Consider the following 22,454-nt stretch of genomic DNA (forward strand, 5'->3'; position numbering starts at 1 on the left):
GACATGATGTTTCCCCAAAGTTCTGCAGGCCACCATCATCTGTTTTACATTTGACACTGGAGAAGGAGAGCCTGCCAAACCACAACAGGCTATGGGGTGATTAAAAGTACTGAGTAATTGTATTTTATGGCTTGACAGGCTAGAGGTTTCAAACAACATTTGTGCAAGTGTGCTGTTAGGGGATTAAGGTTATATTTTAGTCGAGGAAATTCTGTACCTTTCTAAATTTGGGTGGAGGTGTCTGGGGTTGCTCCCTTGCTGCTGTGTAATGCTGCGCTCTCACTTCACCTGACTCGTATCTCCCACCCAACTTCCACTTTCCTTGTGAGTAAGAAAACAATCAGTAAAATGATGGCAGTGGGAGGCTGAGCACCTGCTCCCAGTGCTGCCATGGCCTGAAAAGGACCCCACATCAGGTGTCTGCTCTGGAGAAATAATTAATGTCTTGCAAAGTGTTTGGAGACTCTAATGAAAGGTGCATCAACATTTTTGATGTTAAGATACTTTAAGGATACAATAGAACTAATTAATATTATTGATGAAGCAGTTGAGGAGAAATTTTATAATCTTTAATTTATTATTTGATAGATAACTGACTTGATGAGCTGTTTATTTCCAGTTTGGAATTACAGGAAAATTATTATTTTTTCCCCATATTTGATACTAAAACTTCAAGTAAGGAAAATATTTTCCAAGTTGATGGCTTTGATTCCTGCATTCACCAAGCAAAGCAATGAAAGAGATGTAGAATTCCTAAAGAGGATATAAATTGGAAAAAATCTTTATGTCACTATGTACTAAGTTCTGAGAACTTAAACAAATTGAAGGCTAGCAAAGTTCACAATAGATATTTGGCTCACTGGGGGACTGACTTGACTTGGAAAAGTGAAAAGAATTTGGTGTTTTTTGGCCTCCTTTGGTTTGGGAGGAGGGGGTGGGCACACTGCAGCATGTGGGAACAGTGCCTGCATCCTTTGCCAGGCCTTCCCACCTGGAGCAGGCAGCACAGGAATGTCAGTGCAGGCTTACAGAATTCATTACTGGGAGCCAGCAGCCTGCAAAAGTCAGAAAAACCCAACTTTTGACACTGTGTGCTGGCTCAAGGCTCTTTTCCCTGAGGAGAATCTGTCACAAGACGTGAAGTGTATTATTATGTATTTTTCACCTACAGGTCGAGATGGCCTGAACTCCCTGCCCCTGGTCTGTAGGAGATGTAAAGAATCAATGGTGCCACTTCCTTCCTACTGCAGACTGGCCTGCTGGCTCTCTGGTGCAGCTCTGCTGTGTAACAGGAACTAGTGGCTACTATTTAGTCAGTCAAGCCTCTGAAAAACAGAATGCAGAAAGGGCTGCTTATGATGAAACCATCCTTCTCTGCAGTGCTGCCTTACCTTGCACAGTCTTTAAATTTTAAAACTCTTAAACGAAATGATTCTGTAAGCTGGCTAAGGCACCACAGCTTTACCAGGAGCAGTGCTGCAATCTGCTCAGTGTAGTGCATGTCTGTGAGGGTGTGAGGGAAGTGCAGCTCTTTGTGCTCCTGGGCAGCCTTCAGCAGCAGAAGCGCTGTGTGCCAGCTCCTGCAGGCAGGCGCTGGTGCTGCTCCGAGTGGGGTGGGCTCTGCAGGGAGGCCACGATCGTCTCTGTGCTGCCAGGGCAGGGCTGTGCTGGAAAGCTCGTGCTGGGGGGACTGCATTTGCTCTAGTCACCACAAGTCAAGCTTTTTTAGCGAGCAAATCGTTAAATGCTAAGGACTCTCGTCAGCATGACACCACTGTCCTACTTTCATGCCAGTGATTTACAAACTGCGGCTATGGGAGCCTGTGGAATTCAGCTCACCTTTGGGAATGCTCTGCTATATGAATGATGTGTGAAGGGTAAACTTTCTGAAACACCCTTGTGACTTCATGGTAACCATATCCCCAGAGTCCTCGGGCCAGTGGGTTCTCATTAAGCTTTGTCTTGGGATTTTGTGACAAACTCACCCTTTGGAAAACTCAGATTTTTTCTTGAGTTTTGGTGGACCGGTCTGAGTTGAAGAAAAGGGGAGCATACGGGAGAAGATACAAGAGGGATTTCTGCTGGATTCATATGGGTGGTAGAAACAAAGATGTGAATGTGCTGCCCTAGCCATCCCTCCAGCCTTGATTCATCTTATCCACTGACAAATTCAGGGTTTGAAATACAGTCAGGTGTTGCCTACTCAGTGTGACTTTTTGGGAACTTACTGAACTGGCCACTATCAATCCAGGAGGTATTTCTCTGTTACAAAAGCACAAAGCATCTCTGGTGCACTTGGTTCCACTCGATAAAAAAACCTGTTCAATCCCTTGAAATAAATTTTGCATTAGTGTTGGGAGAAATGACATGGGGGACTCAGGAAAAACTCTTTTAACTTATGCTAAACATTGGCTGCTTTGTATATTTTACTCCAGTCTCAGCTCTGCAGCCCTGAAGGCTGCAAGCCTGAAGCTAAACTCCTGAAATTATAAAAGCATAAAATAAAGTGAAGGTTAATGGTCACTGGCTTCTTTCCCACAGGCTCTGCAAGCTTCGATATTTGGAACACTAACAGAACAGGAAGGCTTTGGGCAGTTATATATTGTTGTTCTTGCAGTGTTAGTACTGTCAAGCAAAATAACATTTCCTAAAATATAACACACCTGCACTGACAGTTACCCTGGAAAAGCTGCTCTTGGAGACCCTGGGACAAGCACTGCTTTGTCTGTTACACACTCTGAAACAGCATGAAACCAGCAGAAAGGGCATGTGTCGTGGTTCTTCACTGACCTGTGTTGCTTCAGGGGCATGCGAAGAATGTAAAGGTGTTTGCTGAGGTTGTCAGACTGCCCTCAACACCCCTTCAGTAGGGTTCTGCCAGTACCCTTTTGCAAGATGCAAGAGGAGCTCTAATGAATTTGCCCACTGGAAAGGAAAATCTGGCTTTAGACAGCAGCTTCTTTTCATGCATTTTGGGAGGAGACATTGGACACGTAGAGGTAAAGCAGGTTAATGTGTAACCTTTTTCAGAAGGATGCAGGAGTTAGCAGCTTACTGGAGACTCCCAGTACTGCTTGGAAAAGATGCGCAGGCCAACCTAATGAAGGTATTTGACTAGAACTCTTGAGTTAGGGTTATAAATCAGAGAATCACAGGATGGGTTGGGTGGAAAGGCCTATAAACCATCTCTTTCCACCCCCCTGCCATGGGCAGGGACGCCTTCCACTGAACCAGATTGCTCACAGCCCTATCCAGCCTGGCCTGGAAATAGAGGGTCATTTCAGAGTCCTGTCAAAAATTATCTGGGGGATGACTAGCTGCTCCCAGGTGGGAAGGAACTGACTCAGATACAGCCAGAGCTGAAACTGAACTGGAGGCGATGGAGTTTCAAGTGTCAGTCCACATGTTTTGCTATTGTTGGCTAAATGAGCTTTATAATTATCACAGCGATTTTTATAATGTGTAACAGAAATAGGGAGGGGCTGTGTTTTCAAGTAATTGAGTACTTGTTTTCAAGTAATTCTGACTGGTTGACTCTGAGGAATTCCTTTCTTCCAGGCTGTTTTCCAAACAGTTTAATGCCTGTAAATCTTCACAATTTGCAGACCCCCTCTTCCTCTAACTGTCATTAGCATGCAGCACCACTGCAGTGTTTTAGCAAATGTTCCATAGCAGCTGGATTTCCACAGAATTTCAGTCCTGCTTCATCTACTGCCTGCACAGGTTTCCATCAGCTCCTACATTTCACTGCTTACTCTCTCCCTTCAAAGCTGTTAATTCATTCAGTAAAGTTGGACTTACAGATTTATGCTGCAAAGAGCATGTGACAGCCTCTGTGTTTTCTTTGTGTCAGGGACGCAGAGAAGTGGAAGAGGAAGCATTAAACTGTATAAAATAGGCATTAAATTGAAAGAAGGTGCAGGTTAGGGGCACAGGCTACAGATATTCAGAAAGAATCTCTAAAAAAAAAAAAAAAAGACTGTTTTATTTGAAGCCTTTTTAAAAGGGGAAAATTCCTTGTGCCAGGGTGTAGATTGTAAATCTTTGATTAAATCCTGAAACAGCCCTATTAAATAGACACGAAATGTTCTGTGGTACTGAGGAAAAGGGATCATGGGTTATCCAGCTGCAATTCTAAGAGCCTGTTATAACCATGCATTTTAATGAAGCCATCAGCCCAAGGAATGCTGGCTATACACTGCAGTATCCCTGCCTGCCTGCAAAACTGTCCCATCAATACACAGAGCACTTCTATTTGCATAGCCCTTGTTAAGGACATTTAAAAAATCCATTTGGGAGAGATTAATTAATAATTAAGCTAGTGTGGAATTAATCTTAGGCAAATCTGCTTCCTTTTTGCAGTGTATGGAAGTGTCTTGTCTGTCATATCCATATAGCGACCCGATAAAGCACTGATACCAAAAATTCAGTTCTCTGTAGCTGATCAGCATCCTGTTACAGCAGGGCCATCATTTGAGATAGCTTTTGTTTTCTCATGCATAATAATTTTTGAACATTATGTTAATTTTCGCTAAAAGTTGATGGGATAGGGTTCCTGCAGAGGATACAAATATTCCAGACTGCTTTTTCTTTTTTTTTTCCATTGTATTTGAGCATGAATCACTTCCCTGTACCTCATTTTATTTACTTGATCAATGAGCCTTCTCTACTGGGGGAAGCAATTTAAAACTATCGTGAAAATGTCTCTAACATTTCTGTGTTCCTGGAAGTTCACTTGCTGCTGGAGCTGAAGTTGTAAACAAGGCTTCACAGGGGCACAACTCGGTAGAAATTCAAGGGCATCTGGTACATTTAAATGTAGCTCTTGAATTTTCTTTTTCTTTCTGTGAAAGAGCTATCAAGGGAGGGAGAGGAGCTCAGACTGAAGGAAAGAAAGGGACTAGACTGGGAGAGAGAAATCTAAGAGAAAAATCAAATAATGATATTTTTCCTTTCAGTGAGAACTAAGCCTGATCCAGGGGTTTTCTGCCATTGGGGAATTCCCTTAATTAACCCTCCCTAAGGTGAGAGGCAGAGACAGAAATCCTGTAGCCTGTGAAAAGGACAAAAATTCATAAATCCTCAATCAAATTACTAAATTGAAATTAAATTTGCAAGTTTTGGATAACAGGGATATATATTCCTTTAGCTCTCATGTCCTACCCCATAGTTCTGTAAATCTCTTTCCAGTGCTCTTCTGAGCTAATTCTAATAGGGGATCTATCAAAATTCATTATTAAAACACATAAGCCCAGGCGTGCTGTGCAGTCAGCCATCAGTGTTCATACTGTTTGATGAATTAAAATGCCAGAAAGTTAAGGTGAAATACCATTGTGACAGTGTCCCCTACTTCAGGCCTTTTCACCAACTCTTCTGGGAGCCTCTGGGTTGGGGAAGAAGGGTATCCATCCCTCTTGGATCATCCATCCCTCTTGGAGATGCCTGTCAAGCCCCACTTACGTTCATGAGCATATTTAGAAGCAAACAAGATAACTTGGATATCTTTCTCTGTTGATACTGGGGTGCTGACATAAATGGGGGACACTTTCAGAATATGCACTGGGTGGAAGTAATGAGTACTTGTAATAATTTCTCACTACAGAGTCTGCAGGAGCATTTTCTTTTCATCATCTCATTAATGACTTACAGCTATTAACAGCTTAAAGTGCTGAGTAAGGATTTACTTTTAATTTAAGTCTTCTGTTCTTAGCTGACAAAATGTATTTTACACACTTGATGGATGCAATTAGTGTGATGAGGCTTTAAAATAAATTAGCTTGTTAAATTTAGAATTTGCCATGTCAGTTTATACATGAAGCCAAAGCATACATATCAGTAGTTCTGTGGCTTTGGAAAAATGCATTTTATTAGTATTACTGGTATGTAGATATTTTTAATTTATGATACTGATACAGTCCAAATTCAATGTGCTTTCAGATTTGACAGTGCAATCCATTATGTTATGATTTCAAATTATTCTATATTGCTATTCTTTTCTATACTGCATATTCTATTCTGTGTTGCACATCAGAGCTTACATTATGTGCTATGGCTACAGACCAACTATCCTCTGGGTGACAAGGAAATGTGCATAACTGCCTAAGTTCCTGTGCTTCACTAAACTTCCATCAAAGCAGACCTCCATGCAAACTGCTGGGCTTCAGCACATGCAAACTGAGGGCAGCTGCACCCCCAGTCCCTTTTCCCTGCAATGTCACTGCTTTCTGCTCAGCCTGACTCAGTGCTCAGGGTACTCATATGCAATGTTTTTCCTCATATTTTCTGCAATTGCCACTTGCTCACTGGGAAGATGAAACCCTTGTTTGTGCTGCCAGCATCAGCAGGGATGGGTGGAAGGTATTGTCCAGTTTGGTGTGTGTGAAGTAAATCTGGTCTTTAATGAAGGACAGCTTTCTGTCTGGTAGCTGGAGCTCCTGAACTAACAAACCAATATTGCTGGGTTTTGCTGCAGGCCTGCATTTTGTATCAGTAATGTAACCTGGAAACTGTTGTTGAAGATAAATTAAAGTAAGCACAACTGAACATTTAGTCCCCAGAGCGGAGAGCCTCTCTGTGCTAGGTACAAGCAGCCTTAGGAGGAGTTCCTGGACATAGGATTCCATCCTGGTGTGGAGAGATCCTGTGCTGGAAGGAGGATAGTGAGCAGATCATACTGTGTGTCACAGCCATGAGAGCACATGGGATGGATTTCCCAATTGGAAATTGCTGTGATGTGCACCCTGGATGTGTTTGGGAAGCTCAGGGTGCTCCAGAGGAGGGTAGGATGAAGCTGCACTGCTCTGAGGATATGACTCATATCACAAAGAGCTGCAAGGCTAATGCTGGCATCTGAAAGTGCCACATTACATGTGATAGTGCACTGCTAACAAAACTCTCATGTGCTGGAATGGTTTATTTGATGTTGCTCTTTTTTGAAGAGGAAAAGTGGATCCTTTTCTCATACTTTGACTAAGTGTTTTTGTGTAAGATTACTATGATAGTTATTAGCGAGGCACGTGGGGAATAAACTCTTCTGGCTAAAAAACCCAGACTTGAGAATCTGTAGCTGTTTTTTAAAATGAACCATAGTTGATTATTTTCTGATGTGAGTTCCCTGTAACTGCCTGCCAGGAATTAGTGTCAGTCCTTCTTGCAGTAGGTCAGAAGGCAGTTCCCCAGGTAACACCCTTCTCCAATATGCAGCCCTCCCAGTGTTACTGAGATAAGATGCCCCATCTGCACCTCACTGAAGTACAACCACAACCTTTCCCTTGCCTGAGAATTTGCCAAAATCTCTGCGGAAATAATTTTTTAGAGTAGCTTCATGGAGCTGGCTAGAGCACTTTGCAGACCCTTGTTCAAATGTCCAGTTCTGGGGAGAAAATGGGAGAGGAGGTAATATTTTGTAACAGAGGTTAAATGCTCCTCTGGTGCTACAAATGGGTGAGATTTGGGTGTTTAAATTCCCACTTGCAGGTTTGAAAACCTTTGCTGCAGTCTGTTTTAAAATAAACAGGATAATCTGTAGGAGACTGAAAACAGAGTTACAGCACACTAATTAAGATGAAGTCTGAAGTGTTTTTCTGTTTGACTCCAGTCTGTCTTTTGTAAACTGTGTTCCCTTTCTCTGCTTTTATCACCTGCAGCACAACTCGGCGTAGGCCAAATAGATGCTTCTGCAACATTAAACAATGCATTTTAACAGAGAAAAGCCAACAAGAGCCAGTGTGTATGCTAGAATATACATTATGAAGGATGTATTTTTGGAACAAGGGATCCGTTCATGATGGTTGTGCTTTCAGTAAGTTCTTCTGACCACAAAGGTTACATGTAAGAGCCAACAGCACAACCTAGGATTTGCCATGAAGCACAAAATAAATGCCAGGAGGATGTGCTTAGCTAGAATAATGTACATGTTCCCTGCTAGCAGTAGCTTCCCATTTCTACAGGTGTTGGAAATAATCACAAAAGAAACAACAAAAGTAAGATGGAATATATTTAGATTTTTTCCAATACCAGCTCAGTCCCACAGCTTTGGAAAGAATGTCTTACATTATAGGAAGGTATTTTCTTCCTTTCATTTAGTAAGGTATGAAAGAAAAGAGAAGTTTTTTTGTTTGATGTCTAAAGATGCCCAGAATCTGACATCAGCAACTTAAAACAAACAAAAAAAGAGTTTAAAATACTTCCTAGAGATGCAGAAATATTTCTTTGACATTCCATTTTTGTCTGTCTATCTATCTATATCTATCTATCTATCTATCTATCTATCTATCTATCTATCTATCTATCTATCATTTTGTATCTTTTAAATCCAGTTTTTTTAAGTTCTGGAGAAGCTGAGTGACCCTTCCTGACTTTTTACTAGTGCTGTAAGCCACATGCAGTCCTTTCCCTGAGTTTTTTTTCTTTTTCCATCTCTCAGTATAATTATGGACATGAACAGAGGTGCCCATGAAAATGCAGTGTTTTCTTACAGTTAGTGTACCACACTATGGGGTAGAGTGCCAGTATAACCCTTGGCAAGTGTAGGGGGTACTGCTGGATTTCAGGTGCAAATAACTAATAAATAATAAAGGCTGACTTCATGGTGCAGCTTCTGCAGGCTGCTATCACTGTCACTGCAGTTAGGTTTGCTTTCTTTTGGTATTAAGGAATTAGGGTCCTGAGAGACTGACCTACCTAGGTAGTGGGTTTGTAAGTCTGGGGAGGAAAAGGATTTGCACACAGAACTGAGCAGGGCATTTCCTCTCAGTGCTGTAGTGAAGCACTAAACCTTGTAATGCATTTCTCTCCTGGTTTGGTGGGTAAGCAGGTGAGTAATTAAGATATTTTGTCTGTCATGTGTCCTTGTGATGTATTAGTAGACTTTAGTAGGCTGTCACAAAACACTGGGAAAATTAGCAAGGTTAAAGTGTAATTATGAAGTCATACATGGTCTCAGTGCTGGTGTTGGAAAAGCAGAAATTCAGCCTTCAGGCAGGAGGGTAAACCAGGACACACGGGCAATGTGTTGGTCATGAGCACAGGAAGGGAATGGCTTTAGTGGTTAAGATGACACATGAAAGGTTTTTGGAGGATGTTTGTTCAAGATTACACCTCCAATCATTCAGTTGCTTTTTGGCAAACAAAAGAGTTTGTAGGAAACAGTAACAAACAGTAAGTAAAGAATATTTTGCTTTGTTAAAGAGTTTGGCTGATTTCAGTGATGAAGAATATTTTGTTTTTTCACATGAATATCTAATATTTCCTGTAATACCATCAGTAGGTCATTTAGCTCTTTAGGAATAAGTTAATAAATAAGAATTAACTAGGATTTTATCCCTTCTCAGTAAACAATGCTTATTCTTACATTGAAATACCAGTGCTGTGGTCATTATAGTATAACAGCATGAGCAAGACAGGACTCACAGGGAGATGTGATTTCTATGATGGATTGGTTGAATAAAAAGATACTACCTACTTGCAAATCTTCTTTCATTCTTGCTTTTATGGTGTTTATGCTTATTCCAAGTGAGATTTGCAGGTTCTCTGGCTGGTAATATACTGGCCATCAGCTCACAGCTAATTGTCCCTGAGGGTCTTGGTTAAAATCCTTTTTGTTACGTTATCACCTCCTTGGTGATGTGTTCATAGCTGTTGAGCTCAGTCCCGTTTCACTGCTTGTGTGCCCTGCTGTGTTCTGTTGTGTGATGCCAGGGAAGGGTTTGGCTGTAACCCTGAGAATCACAGCACAATCACATTCTGTCCCACTGGGATGATCCCACTCTCAAAAGCCTCACTAGGAATAAAAAGCAAAGCACCAGGACCAATAGGTGACCCCCCCCCAATGCACCTGAAGACATCAAAAGTTAGAACTACAACTGCATTTCCTCCAGTGTGGAGTGAAATGAGTTCCTGTGCACCTCCTTAGGGGCAGGGAAACCTGAGTCTTTTCAACAGAGCTGTAATCCTGACTCCTTCACTGTGGTTCAGGATCATAGCAATAACATTGGCACAGTTACTGAGACCTAGTGCAGTTACAGCAAAACATTCCAGAGGTTTTGCCCAAGCACATATGCTGCAGATTCATGTCATGTTTGCCATTGGATGACTTTGGTATTGTTTGTGAATTTGATCTTGCGCTGTTTCCTTCTTGTCTCTTTGCACACTTGTGTTTTTGAGAGGAAGTTCTTTCTTTCACTTTTTCCCCATGTATTGAATTGCCTTTCTGTTAATGTTTAGTAATATTTTTCTCTCACTATTATAAAAATAAACTAGAAGAATTTTTTTTTTTAGTCTTCTTTTGTTAGGAAGTTGAATGAGTTGTCTGTGGCCTGAGGTTATTTCCTAGACTAGTAAAGTGGTGTTCCATAAATAATAAGTTCTAAACCAGTGGCCACAAACCTGTTAGAGCTGCTACCCTTGCTGCCTTGTATACACCTAGCCTTTTGCTGGCTGTAGTGACTTGCACACTGGATAAACAATTTCCTGCCAGCTTTCATCTACTCTTATTTTCTCCATGTATTCACTCCATGCAGGCTATGGCTCCTGTACACAGATCCAGTTGAGTAGTCACTGTCGCTGCAAGGGTTTGATGCTTCTGCCATGTGATGCAGAAGGATGCAAAGGGAAAAGGCAAACACGTCTCTCTGTGAATTGATTTATGCAGGAGATACCTGTGATTAAGCTCCCTACCCACTGGATGTCACTATTGTTCCACAGAAATTCATCCATGGAATATTTATCTAGCATTGAGGGCTAACAGCAAGGACCATTTGCTTGCAGCAGACTGAAAATTTCTAATTGTATTTGCAGAAATATTGTCCATTTATGTTCATTTTGAAATTGAATTTTATATCAAGGTTCACCATTTCATAGTAATAAGAAAAGAGAGCATTGCCAAACCTTCAGCTGTGATGACTCTGGAAGTGCAGATAGTGAGTCATGAACACCAGCCAGCAGAGAAGCTTGCAGTCATTATACTCAAGCCACTTGTTCTCATTATTATTCTCTTACTCTGCACTTGCTGGAGGTGATCTCAACACAGCCAATGAACATTACCAGTCTCCTCAAATTTGCTTAGTACATTAGTTATTTTCTTTTCCCAAAGATGTGCATTCTGTGTGGTGTATTACTCTGAAATAGCTCTTGAATATTCCAAGAGCTGGGTGGCTGAGAGGCCAAGCAATCCACTGGTGAGGACACTGGACTACACTTGCAGTACTCAGCTGCTGTGAGATCCAGCAGATTACCCCAAATTTCTCACGTCTGTTTGCCATGGTCTCTCTGTGTCTCACAGAGAAAGCACCCACTGCCCTTAATGTTTTTGGGGTGCTACAATAAAAATAAGCAGTCTGGTGATTCCATCTAACATTTGTCTCAACATTGTCTAAATACATGTAGATGGAAACCCAACGAAAATTACAACAGCCATGGAAGAATCCTGCACTTTATCTGCAGCTTGAAAAGCCCTTGTCTTCAGTGGCAGCCCCAGAGCACCATACATGTCTCAGGAAAAGGAATAGTAAATGACTAAAAATCCCAAAAAACATACAGGAAAAAAAATACAAACATCTTCAAAACCCATTGCTGCTCTCCTAAAATTGGAATATGTAGGTGGCATCAGCTCCATTAAGGAGCAGCCAGCTCATTGGAGGCACTTGGTCACATCTCCTTCCTCAACTTCATGCCTAAACTGCTTGTGTGAAGGCTCACAGGTTTGTGAAGGGCATCATAGCTGCTGTGGCTCTTACTTTGACATCCTCTGAGGATTGCTTGGCATCAGCCCAGCAAGGTTTTAACAGTTTTGTGAGAGACTGGCACCAAACCATCCAAAAACCAAGACAAAGTGGGATTAAGATTTTAGATACTGGAGAGAAGCAAAGGAGCAATTTCTGTGCTGGAACCCTTGGGGCTTCAGCACTTCATTTGTATTCAGGAGAGGGGCAGCCTTTCACAGGGACTGAAAGTGGCTCAGCTAAGACAAAGTCATTCCCACAAGATTATTAGAAGTTGTGACTCTGGTGGCCTTGCCACCCAAACCAAGTCACTTCTGGAGTGTTTCATTTGACAGTGGTGAGGCTCAGTTTAGCTGAGTTCATGTGGGTTTTGCCTACATGAAAACATGGAACTCATAATGTGTTTTAAGGTGCTGTGGAGCTGGTTTAAAATGTTTGCTAAGCCATAGGCACTGGAGTGGCATTTAAACCCTTGGCTCACAGGCCTTGGGCTGTGCAGGAAGGTTCAGAGTCACACCGGGGTGTTTTTTGTGTAGTCAGACAGTGGCTGCATTATCAATGACAATGGCAGCAATTACACATTGACCCCGTGGGTTTGGAAATACCTGCAGCTGGAGTTTTCAGGCAATGAATGAGTTAGTTCATCTAAGCATGTCTGTGCATGAATACAGATGCTGGATTTTCACTATATTTTTATTATCCACCCATGATTCATGGCAGACTGGCCTTATTTTCTTTTTCATGCCTATAATTGAGTATTTTTCAAAGGGACCTAGTGTTGATTCTACAGGTACCTTCTGAAGGAGGTTGTGGATTGGTTCTATCTGGGTAGTTATGTTTAGAACAAAGCATTAAAGAAACACAAAACAAAGCATATAAAGTCCAACCCAATTATAGACAACTCTCACAATCACAGTCCATTAAAAAGTTTTAAAAGATGTATTGAATATTTTTAATAACAAAAATTCTAAAGTAATGGTATGAAATTATTTTCTGATGGCAGTTAGCACTCCTAAAACTAAATATAAAAAATTAATTTTATTTTTATATGTATTTATATTTGTACACACACGTATGTGTGTCTATATGAACATCTATGTGTTTTGGGGCAAATCTCTTGTGTTTTGGCTGTGCCTAATGTTAGTCACCACTGCAGAGATGTAAACCTCTGAAGTACAGGGAGGGTTCTTAACATGAAGTTTCCTGCAAACTCTAATGGTTCAGTACAGAAATAACCAAGATGTGCTGGTAGAAAACAGAATCCTATAGTAGCTAAGATAATTAAATGTGTATTGACTTTTTAATAGCAACTTCCAAGGTACAGATCAGGCACAGCTCTGTGCTGCTGAAGTGTCTCAAGCACTTGCACTGTTAATGGTGTGGCTCCTTGTACTCAAGGAAATGGGGTCTGTCTTGCAGGGCTCAGTACAGTCTCAAGCTTCACCCTCAGCTATTTCCTCACTACAGTCCTTGAAAATGAGAATGGTTTCATTCCATGAAAAAGTCCCAGCCCAAACCCCTTCCAGTGTATTATTCCTTTTAAGATGTCTTTCTAGCTTTGTTTTCATTGTATTGAGCATGTTTCAAGGTGATTGGTTGTGATTGTTTTTTTTCCAGTAACAGTTCAGGAGAACCTTCTGTTAAGGTTTTGCTTTTTCTGATCTGCTGCAGTGAAACTGCCCTGTAAAAATATTCCTTCCCAAGTGATTGAAGATGTGCAGTTTACAAAGCCAAATCAAGTTGCAAAATAGAGATAATTGAATTACTGACTTCTATAAAGGTGCTGCTGTGTTATTTCATACCCTCCCTTCCTCATAATCAAAATAGGAGGTACAATTTATTTGCAAATAAGGGGGGGTGGAGGGGGGTGGTATTATATTCTTCTGCAGCCAGCAAAATACATGATTTTGGCAGAAGGTAGACAGGGAATAGCTGGGTTACAAATCTGGTTTTTGCCCAGAACCACTGGTGTATGACTAGACATTAAAACCGAGTATCTATGAATAACGTCATTAGGGTTTTGGTAAGAGAGAAAAATGATTTGTCACTGATTTATGTAAAAGCATTTTTGGCTGTACTCCTCTCACATCAGCGAGTAACCAGTTTTCTCTGAAAGCTCTTTGCAGCTGTAGTATGTCTAAAATGCAGTGTCTGGCATTTGAAGTGATGAAGCTTTATTTAGTTATTAGAGGGACACTGTGCAAAACATAACCCACAACCTTAGCAAGCCTAGCCCTGCAAATAAACAGAAATAGAAGAAAATGACGAAATCCAATGATTTCCTCAGCTACATTAATGCCTTTGACAGTCTTGAAAAGAGAATTCCTAATGAGAGCTGAAACAAATGTGTGCAGGAAGTGGTCTTGCTTTTGCTGCTGCACATTTGAGTTCCTCTAATTGCATCAATAAGGAATTTCTGCTCCTCGTCTAATGAATGCCTTTTGACTACTTTCTGAAAGGCAACTGGATGTAGGGATAAACACTGGCACCTTTTGTATGAAGTCACATAAAACAGGTTTCAATTGCTAGCTATCAGCCCTAGAAACACTGTGTTATAATGTAGTACAGTAAATCCCACTGTACCTTTTTATTTTTTTTATTAAGGCTAGGTTTCCCTCTGCTCTGCCCCTGCTGTGATACCTAAGGGTGATTTTTAGTCTCTCTTGTGTTGGGCAGCAATCAGGCATTTTTTCAGAGCTGTTCCTGCACCATCTCTATCCTCAGACAACTCACAATTCATATGAAGCTACAGTACCTGGGTCTTGACTTCCTTCTGGGCTCAAAAAGCGAATTTTAGAGCAAGGACTGGGGTTTGGGAGGCAGAGGGGGCCACACTGAGTTTGATTTTCTTTTTTTTTCATTGTCGTAATTTTTCTCCCTAACCAGAGGCACAGTTGGTGCAGGTGCAGTGGATTACTTATGAAAGAAGTTTTCTATTTAAAAACAAGAGAGACTTTAATGAAATCAGCAGAGGGTTTGCACAACAGGTATTGTATTAAACCAGAGCTCAGGCTTCACATTGATTACGGTATTTAAATTTCAATGAGTTGATTATGTATGAGAGTAAAACGACCAGTATTATGAATGTACAGAAAAGGGACATGGAAGAGCTGTGCCAGAAAAGTGAGAAAAACGTTCCCTTTATAGTCCCTAGAGTTCAATAAAGCACCACTATTTCCCAGCTTTTAAAAGCTCTTTTATCACAATGGTTCATACCTCGCATTCCCTGGAGCCTGATTTGTTATACGTGCAGGGTCCTGTTCCATTCAGCAGCATCTCACTGGTCTCAGTGTTGGTAGGTTTGTAATCTACATAAAATTCCTGTGTGCTTGGAGTCATTTGCTTCAGCGACTGTCTTTTCTTTTTCCTGTGCCTTCGCATGAGAGAGCGCTGCTGCAGCTGCTTCATGCTGGCAGGGTAACGCTTCCATGACACGTAGATCACCAGCAGGATCACCAGCACCGACAGGAAAAGAGCCACGCTGCCTGCTATGATTTTATGGAAGGAGATGTGTTCTGTGTCGTGCTCGGGCTCGGAGCTCGACTCTGTGGCTCCCATAGTTGGGGGCAGAGGGGGCTTGCTGTCGTGTTTGGGCCTGGTGAGTTTTGGTTTAAACGTTGGCTTTGGGAGAGCTCGTGCTAGTTCAAACCTTTCTGTGGTACTCTTGCCACAGATGCTGTAGTTTTTCACTGCATCAATAACGTTCACCCCTTGCAGCTCTTTGGGGCTGGCACAAATAATTGTATTTTCCCTCAGCCCTTTGAAACTTTTAAGCCAGTTTACCAGAGAGCAAATGTTTCTGCTGCATTCCCATATATTCCCGGCAAGGCTGATGTCATTGAGAGATATCCAAGAATCCAAAATCTCTTGGCCAATAAATGTGAGCTTGTTTGAATCCAGGTTGAGGCGCTGTAAATTGGGCACACACTGAAAAACACTGGGTCCACTGAAAGCTTCTATTTCATTGCCAGATAAATCGAGTCTTTGTAATGAGCTCCAGGTCCAGGACATAGTTTGTCCAATCACACTGATTTTATTCCACTGTAAATAAAGGTTTTGAAGGCTGACTAGCCTTGGAAAAAGTGCCAGGTTGAGCTTAGAAAATTGATTGTGCTCCAGATGAAGCTCTTTCAGTCTGATCATACCTGCAAAGACATTCCTTGCTAAACTTCGGATGCGATTATAACCCAGATCCAACAGTTCAAGGTTCCTACAGTCTTGAAATATGCGAACAGGGATGGTTCTCAGGGAATTGGACCGCAAATGTAAACTCAGCAGCTTCCTTAAGCCCCTGAACTGTTCAGATCCCAGAGACTGCAGCTGATTGTATGACAGATCCAAATTCCGGAGATTTGTCACAGGTCTGAAGGTATTATTAAGAAAATAGGAGATTCTGTTGGAACTCAAGATCAACTCTTTTAGTCTGCGTATTCCACTGAAAGCATTTTCGTCAATATTGCTGATGTGGTTATGGTCTAAATAGAGCCAGGTGAGTTGATTAAGACCTTTAAATTGATTGTATTTTAGTTTTTGGAGGCTGTTATAGCGAAGGGACAAACCTAAACAACCAGCAGATATACTTGAGGGAATCTCCTGCAATTTCTGAGATTCACAATATACCATTTTGCCTTCACACCTACAGCCCTTAGGGCATCCTCGTTCAGCAGAAGAAAGCATTGTCAGTAATACAGTAGGGGCTATTACCAGAGCTACAGCTGATCCGCTCAGTAGCCTAATTACATTGAAACCTGGAAATAAAAACAACTTAGAAAAGTTATCCCCCCACACATCAGTCATTTCTTTCAATCATGCTAAAATCTTGTACTTAGCAATCATTTACAAAGCGCTAGCTCCACGACTACTTTTCACGTTGTTTTTTTTTAAAGTCAGCTTTTTTTTTTCCATTTTAAGAATACCTTGATATAAGTACTGAAAAACAGTAATCCCTAAGACGTTTAAGTATAATAACAAATCACAAGTCTATGGAGTAATTAAAGCACAGGCTATGCAGTAACTATTAACTATACATTTAAAAGATAACATGAAAAACATACCCATCCTTTGTGTTGTTCAAAGGTCGTCCTTAGGTCTTTTGTTTTTTGCTTAGTGTGCCACAAGCATGGCAGCCCTTGTCAGCTGCACTGTAGTGAGTCAGGGCTCGCTGACACCCAGGAAGAAAACCTGGACCCCTTGGGAAATGGACCGATTTTGGAACATTATTCTTTGCCAGCAGTGCAGAACACTCCAAGAATAAATCAATCCAAACACAGCATTTGCAGCAAAATGTTAAATTCTTCCTAGGTAATGGGATCTTCATGGATATTACGCTTTTGCATCTTTCTAGTTAGGAACCCGGCTTTTAAAACGTTGCTTTGTAGCAGAGCATGTCGGTCGGTGCTGCCCGCAGCTCAGCCCCGGGAGCTGCCAGCGCCGTGCCCCATGAGCTCGCGGCTCGATGCCGGCAGGTGCGGGGATCCGGGCAGGTGCGGGGAGCCCGGCAGGTGCAGGTGCGGGGAGCCCGGCAGGTGCAGGTGCGGGGAGCCCGGCAGGTGCGGGGATCCGGGCAGGTGCGGGTGTGCCCGGCAGGTGCGGGGATCCGGGCAGGTGCGGGGATCCGGGCAGGTGCGGGTGTGCCCGGCAGGTGCGGGTGTGCCCGGCAGGTGCGGGGAGCTCGGCAGGTGCGGGGAGCTCGGCAGGTGCGGAGATCCGGGCAGGTGCGGAGATCCGGGCAGGTGCGGGTGAGAGGAGCCCGACCCGGGACGCGGCTCCGGTGCTGCCGCGCTCGCATGCCGAGAGCTCCGGCCGGCTGTGGCGGGCTGGCGCCGGGCGCAGCCTTATGTAAAGCTGCCCCCAGCGGCAGCAGCACCGTGGGCATGTGCAGTGCCTGCCTTCCCTTGCAAATGAGCGAGCGCTCCCGGGAGAGCGGGCGCTGCTCGCTGCGCAGGGGCAGCTCCGTGTACGCTGCCGGGGGATGCCGGACTGCCCTGACCCTCCCTGCGTGCTTGCGAGAGCTACCCTGCATCCCTGAGCTTAAGAGCTCAGCAGCAGCTGCTGAGACTTTCGTCTCAAGGTCTGACGTGACATTTGTAGGATATAGTTAGAAATTTTTAGTTGGATTTTATTTTCTTACTACATTAGACGTGTTCACATAACCTTTTTGTAATCGCTGTTTTTCAGTGAAGTATCAGCCCCCTCAGCGTGTCTCTTATCAAGTGCTTTAGTGTGGACACTGTTTTTTACAACATGAAAAATGTTCTTGGGGATGATATATTGCCTTTTTGCTTTCTTCTTCTCTGTTAAAGGCTCAGTGCCAGGAGGTTAGAAGAGAGTACTGTGCTCATTTATTTCCCAACTTGCTGTCACTTTGTTTCACAACAGTAGCACTTCAGCCATAGGCTTCCAGAACCTTTAGAACACAGCGATTAAGCAGCTTGGGGTAGTACCTTAATGAGGTGAATTGTTTTGCTGTCACTTAGGACATGGACAGGATTTTATGTGAAGGTACAGTAATGCTGAGCTTTCTATATGTGTGATGCTCTACAGGCCTCATATATCACCGAGAGAACCTCCTTGTCTTTCCTTAGTTTTGCCTTCTTCACTGTATGCTGCAGGGAAAGAACACATCCTCTCATCTGGGCTGAGCAAGGGTAAGATGGTGTTACAGCAAATAGACCACGCCGACAGTCCTCCTTCACTGAGAAATATGTGATTTCATCACACATCACACATGTGATCACTCACATGTGTGTGATCACACATGATGATGGCCAAGTGGGAAGTCCTGGCATTTTCTGGTGCAAGAATGGGCAGGAAGCTGAAGAGAAGTGTACTGCTCCTTAGGAGTGTGGAGTGCAGTCCTCAAGTGCAGCCAGACAGTGCTGAGAACTGCTTTACTTTTCTGAGGGAAAATCCTTACCCTTGGAGTAACGTGCTCTGGCTTTTCCCTAATTATTCACTGCTGAGAGAATAGAATAACTTCAAATGAGGTGAAAGGTAGAATTCCCCAGGCATTAAAGTGACACCTTTGCTAGTATTTAGGCTGTGAATGACCTCAGGTTTACAGTAGCTAGCATTAATGCACCAAACCAGAGTCCTCAAATGAGGAGTGCAGTCATTCCTGGCTAACAGCTAGGGACATCTTTCATGTCAGAAGTGTATTCCTGCCTCACGGCACATTCTGTGAGAATTCTTCTCTTTGGCACAGATTGGAGAGGGAAAGGGTTAATTGCTCCATTAACCTCTGTCAGTGTAACTATCTCCCATGCTCTGCTACAGCTTCTTTGGGGCTCTGCAGTCTGGTCTGTAGGGTCAAGGAGCCAATGACAAACAGCGGAGTGCACTGGGAACTGAGCTGTTCTGCTGACAGCAGTGCCACATGCCAGCCTGTGTCCTGGTATAGGCTTCCCATCACTGCCTTGAGGTGTCTCTGTTCTTGATGGAGCAGGAAGAAGACAGTTCAGACCTTGGTAAGTCAATTTGTCTTTTGGAGCTGCTGCTCTTCCTCTGTTGACAGTAGATGTCTGTGAGAAGTAAACTCTTTATTGAAATTACTCTTTTAGCTTCCTAAACTTAAATGGCCTGAAATTAGGTCTGACTCTTGACCTGGTTCAAAGACAGCATGTAAAACTTCCAATAACATCCAGATCCTTTCTCCTGAAGAATTGGTGCAACTTAGTGTACAGCTGGCACCCAGCCCTCTTCCCAAACTTTGCCCATTCTCTGGCCTTTCCTTTTTTTGCTTCTCTCCCTCCTCTACTTTGGTTATGGAGTTAACAAGTAACTTCTTGGCCACCATGAGTCAGCAGAGCTTCAGCAGCTTTCCTACGGTTTTAATAACTGCCAATATACTGGACTAATAAGAGAGAACAGCCACTCTTTACCAAGAGTTATTTTCATTTTTCTGAAAGGGGTGAGACATCAAGACATGAACAGAGAGAGCATCAAATCTATGTTAATGGATTGCCAAATTGAATTTTTTTTACTGAGATCCTTTTTGAATTACACAAGCAGGAAAAGTGCCAGAGTCTGATAAACAGATTTTTAAAATTGCATTTCTCTATCTTTATATAGCAGAATAAGTTCTTCTCCAGTTGTGGAAATAAAGCTCCCTGTATGAAACTTTTCTTATAAAATTTCAGACTGATCTGGCCATATAAACTATGACAAGTAGAGAATTAAGTTAAAGATGTGTTTTACATAAGATATCTTTGCCCTGTTTCAGCCACACCTTGTCTATTGGTGCACCCCCACTGGGTCACCATTCAGCTCATAGAACTGGGAGGCCCAAGTGGTTGCTTCTCTTATGGGTTAACTAAGAATAGTTTCCATTAGAACTAATGCCATAACTCCTGAGTGCCCAAAAGCCGGGAGTTTGCTGGCCCCTCAGTGTGAGTTTAGCTCGTGCTCCGTGTGAGCTCTGTGCATTCATCCTGCAGGACAGCTGCTGTAGGCACAGGGCATTGTGAGCTCACCTCTGTATCACTGCAGACAGCCCTGCCTGCTGTCCTGTCCTAGAACAGCACTTCCCAGTCAGGAGCACGAGCCAGAAGGTGCAAGTGACCCAAGGCTCGGTGACTTCATGCTGACTGAACATCAGTGCTCAGGATCAACATTATTCCATCTGCCCGACAGAAAAGTATTTTAGCCAATTCTGCAAAGAAAAATCTCTTACGAAAAATATTTTATTTCTGTAGTCTTGAACACAAAGTTCAAGTCTGTGTTTTGGGGCTTCAGCCTCAAACGTAAAGAGATACCACAGAACTTGAGATACTTGTAAGTTTTGAGTTTTATGACTCCATGATCACTATTTTTTTTCCTGGGCTTTTTCTGAGGGGAAGATGGCATAGATCAGGAAGTACAGGGGCTAATGTTTTACTAGATATGCCTTGACATCCATCCAGATGAAAAGAGATGTGTTGGGCAGAGCCTGTGATGAACATGTAGTTTTCTTCATCTACATGACAGAGAAATTCAGAGTTGTTTGGAAATTAGGCACTGTGCTAAGGTAGTGATATTCCAGATTTTTCTCTTGGTGCTAAACTTTCAGTAGGTTTTCTATCTGGATGTTGTTCTAGATGGATTTCACTGCTATCTGATTTTGCATTAATTTGCTGCAATTAATTTAATGTTTGGTTTTGGGTTTTCTTACCTGCTTAAATTACAGTGTTTTCTTTTTCCATTCAGTCTGGCTGAGTTCTCTGTACCTAGATGCAATTTCCCTATGGAAATCTTAGTATGAACTGCTGCCAAAATAGTGAATGGTGAAACAAAAGGGGGCATTCACTGTGAAAGCCTGTTCCTCTACAGAGCTGATTTGGAAATGAAACTTTTCAGAGAGAAAAGAGGAATGAGCAAATTGTGCACTTTTTTAGGATTATGAGAAGGCACCTGTAATAACCAGGTATTACATCTGTTTGCTAAGTAAGTTTGTAAAGGGGAGGTGACAGAATTATCAGGCGTCAGTAGAACAGGGGTGAGGGGGCAGGGAAGGGATGTAAACTTCCCAGAGTGTAAGAATCCAGGTGCTAGTGGGATTCTGTGCAAATCAGTTAAAAGCCTTCCCCTGTTCTGTCACATGGTTCACCTTAGCCTTCCCCAGGATATTCCATGCTTACTCTTTAAAATCCATTTAATGATGATGTTACAGAGAAAAAAAAATTAAGAGGTTTCTGTTACTCCTGTGAGAAGTACATTCAGGAACGCAGTCCGAGCTTTTCTAGACACAGGGCACAAACTTAGGAATTGAGACTAGATGAGCATACAGCACTTTTCTGCTCAGAGCTCTTGGGTCTGGGAGTGCCTTTATGTGCGAATCACACGTCCCTTTGGGGACCTGTAGTTAGCAAGTGCCGCACTGTGTTCTTTTTTGGGTTTATGAAGTGACACTGTGTGTTGTTCCCTTGACTTTATTCCCCTACAAAGAACCAGGAATCAGCTGGGTTAGCAGTATTAGCTTGCTCTAAATGGTACTGTATTGTGCTATCACTGTATCGTTAGGAGAGATAAGTCTAATAAAATGTGTCTGCAATTTTTGAGCCAGTGATTAAATGAACCTGCTGTTCCATGAGGATCAGATTAGAGCTGGGGGCGTGTAACTCCCAGTGTAAATATCAGAGCCAGAGCGTGGGACGACAGAGGGAAGCTCAGGATGCAGTGTTGGCTGAAGGCAGACAGAAGGAAAGGGAACTGTGAGAAAGACAGGTTCAAGGAACATGCAGGCAAGGGAAATCGAACAGAAAATGTTTGGAAGACGTAGAGAAAGAGGATTGAGAGTAGAGAGGATTTTATCCCAGGGGTTGGTCTGTACTGCCCTAAAGGACTGTAGTGGTCAGTGGTAGGTGATGGAGATGGATAAATTAAAATCCTCTCTTGCTCTTCTGCTAGGACCTATCATTTTGCGAGGTCTCCCCCAGCCTCTTTGAGAGTGAAAGGACCCCATGTGACACACTCCAAGAAGCTGAGGAGTGTAGGAGCCATGCTCCACTCTGGGAGTCTGTAATGTGGGATGGCTTGCAGAGGACAGCAGGGACATTGTGTCTGTCAGTGTGTGTGCCCAGAGGGTCTCCTCAGGCAGGGCCTCATCACGGGCCACTCTGGCTAGTGCTTCCCTCACTCACAGGTACACACTGTTGGGTAAGGAGGCTTTTCCAGCTGGGCATTTCTGATTAAGCCTTAGCATGGTGAACAGATCACAGGGGGCCTCTTCACTGCCCTGGGGGAGGCGAGGCTGCACAC

The 22,454-nt window shown here is 42.8% G+C and overlaps 2 protein-coding genes across 5 annotated transcripts in view; one reads left to right on the forward strand and one right to left on the reverse strand.

Annotated features, from left to right (window-relative positions):
• CTNNA3 (catenin alpha 3) overlaps window positions 1-22,454 on the forward strand; it is a 401,940-nt gene that overhangs the window by 164,176 nt on the left and 215,310 nt on the right. Inside the window, exon 7 of one of the 4 annotated variants that reach the window (XM_062496192.1) lies at window positions 8,506-8,526. The exons of the other annotated variants lie outside the window; for them this stretch is intronic. Within the exon in view, the coding sequence (XP_062352176.1) occupies window positions 8,506-8,526 (21 nt within the window). The remainder of the gene's footprint in view (window positions 1-8,505; window positions 8,527-22,454) is intronic. 4 annotated transcript variants of the gene reach the window in all.
• Window positions 14,931-16,778, reverse strand: LRRTM3 (leucine rich repeat transmembrane neuronal 3). The gene is made up of 2 exons (XM_062496073.1): window positions 16,775-16,778; window positions 14,931-16,468 (listed from the first exon to the last, which is right to left on the reverse strand). Exons 1-2 carry the CDS (start codon window positions 16,776-16,778, stop codon window positions 14,931-14,933), a joined length of 1,542 nt encoding a protein of 513 aa, XP_062352057.1.

This window comes from Cinclus cinclus, chromosome 7 (genome assembly GCF_963662255.1).
Source record: "Cinclus cinclus chromosome 7, bCinCin1.1, whole genome shotgun sequence".
NCBI lineage: Eukaryota > Metazoa > Chordata > Aves > Passeriformes > Cinclidae > Cinclus > Cinclus cinclus.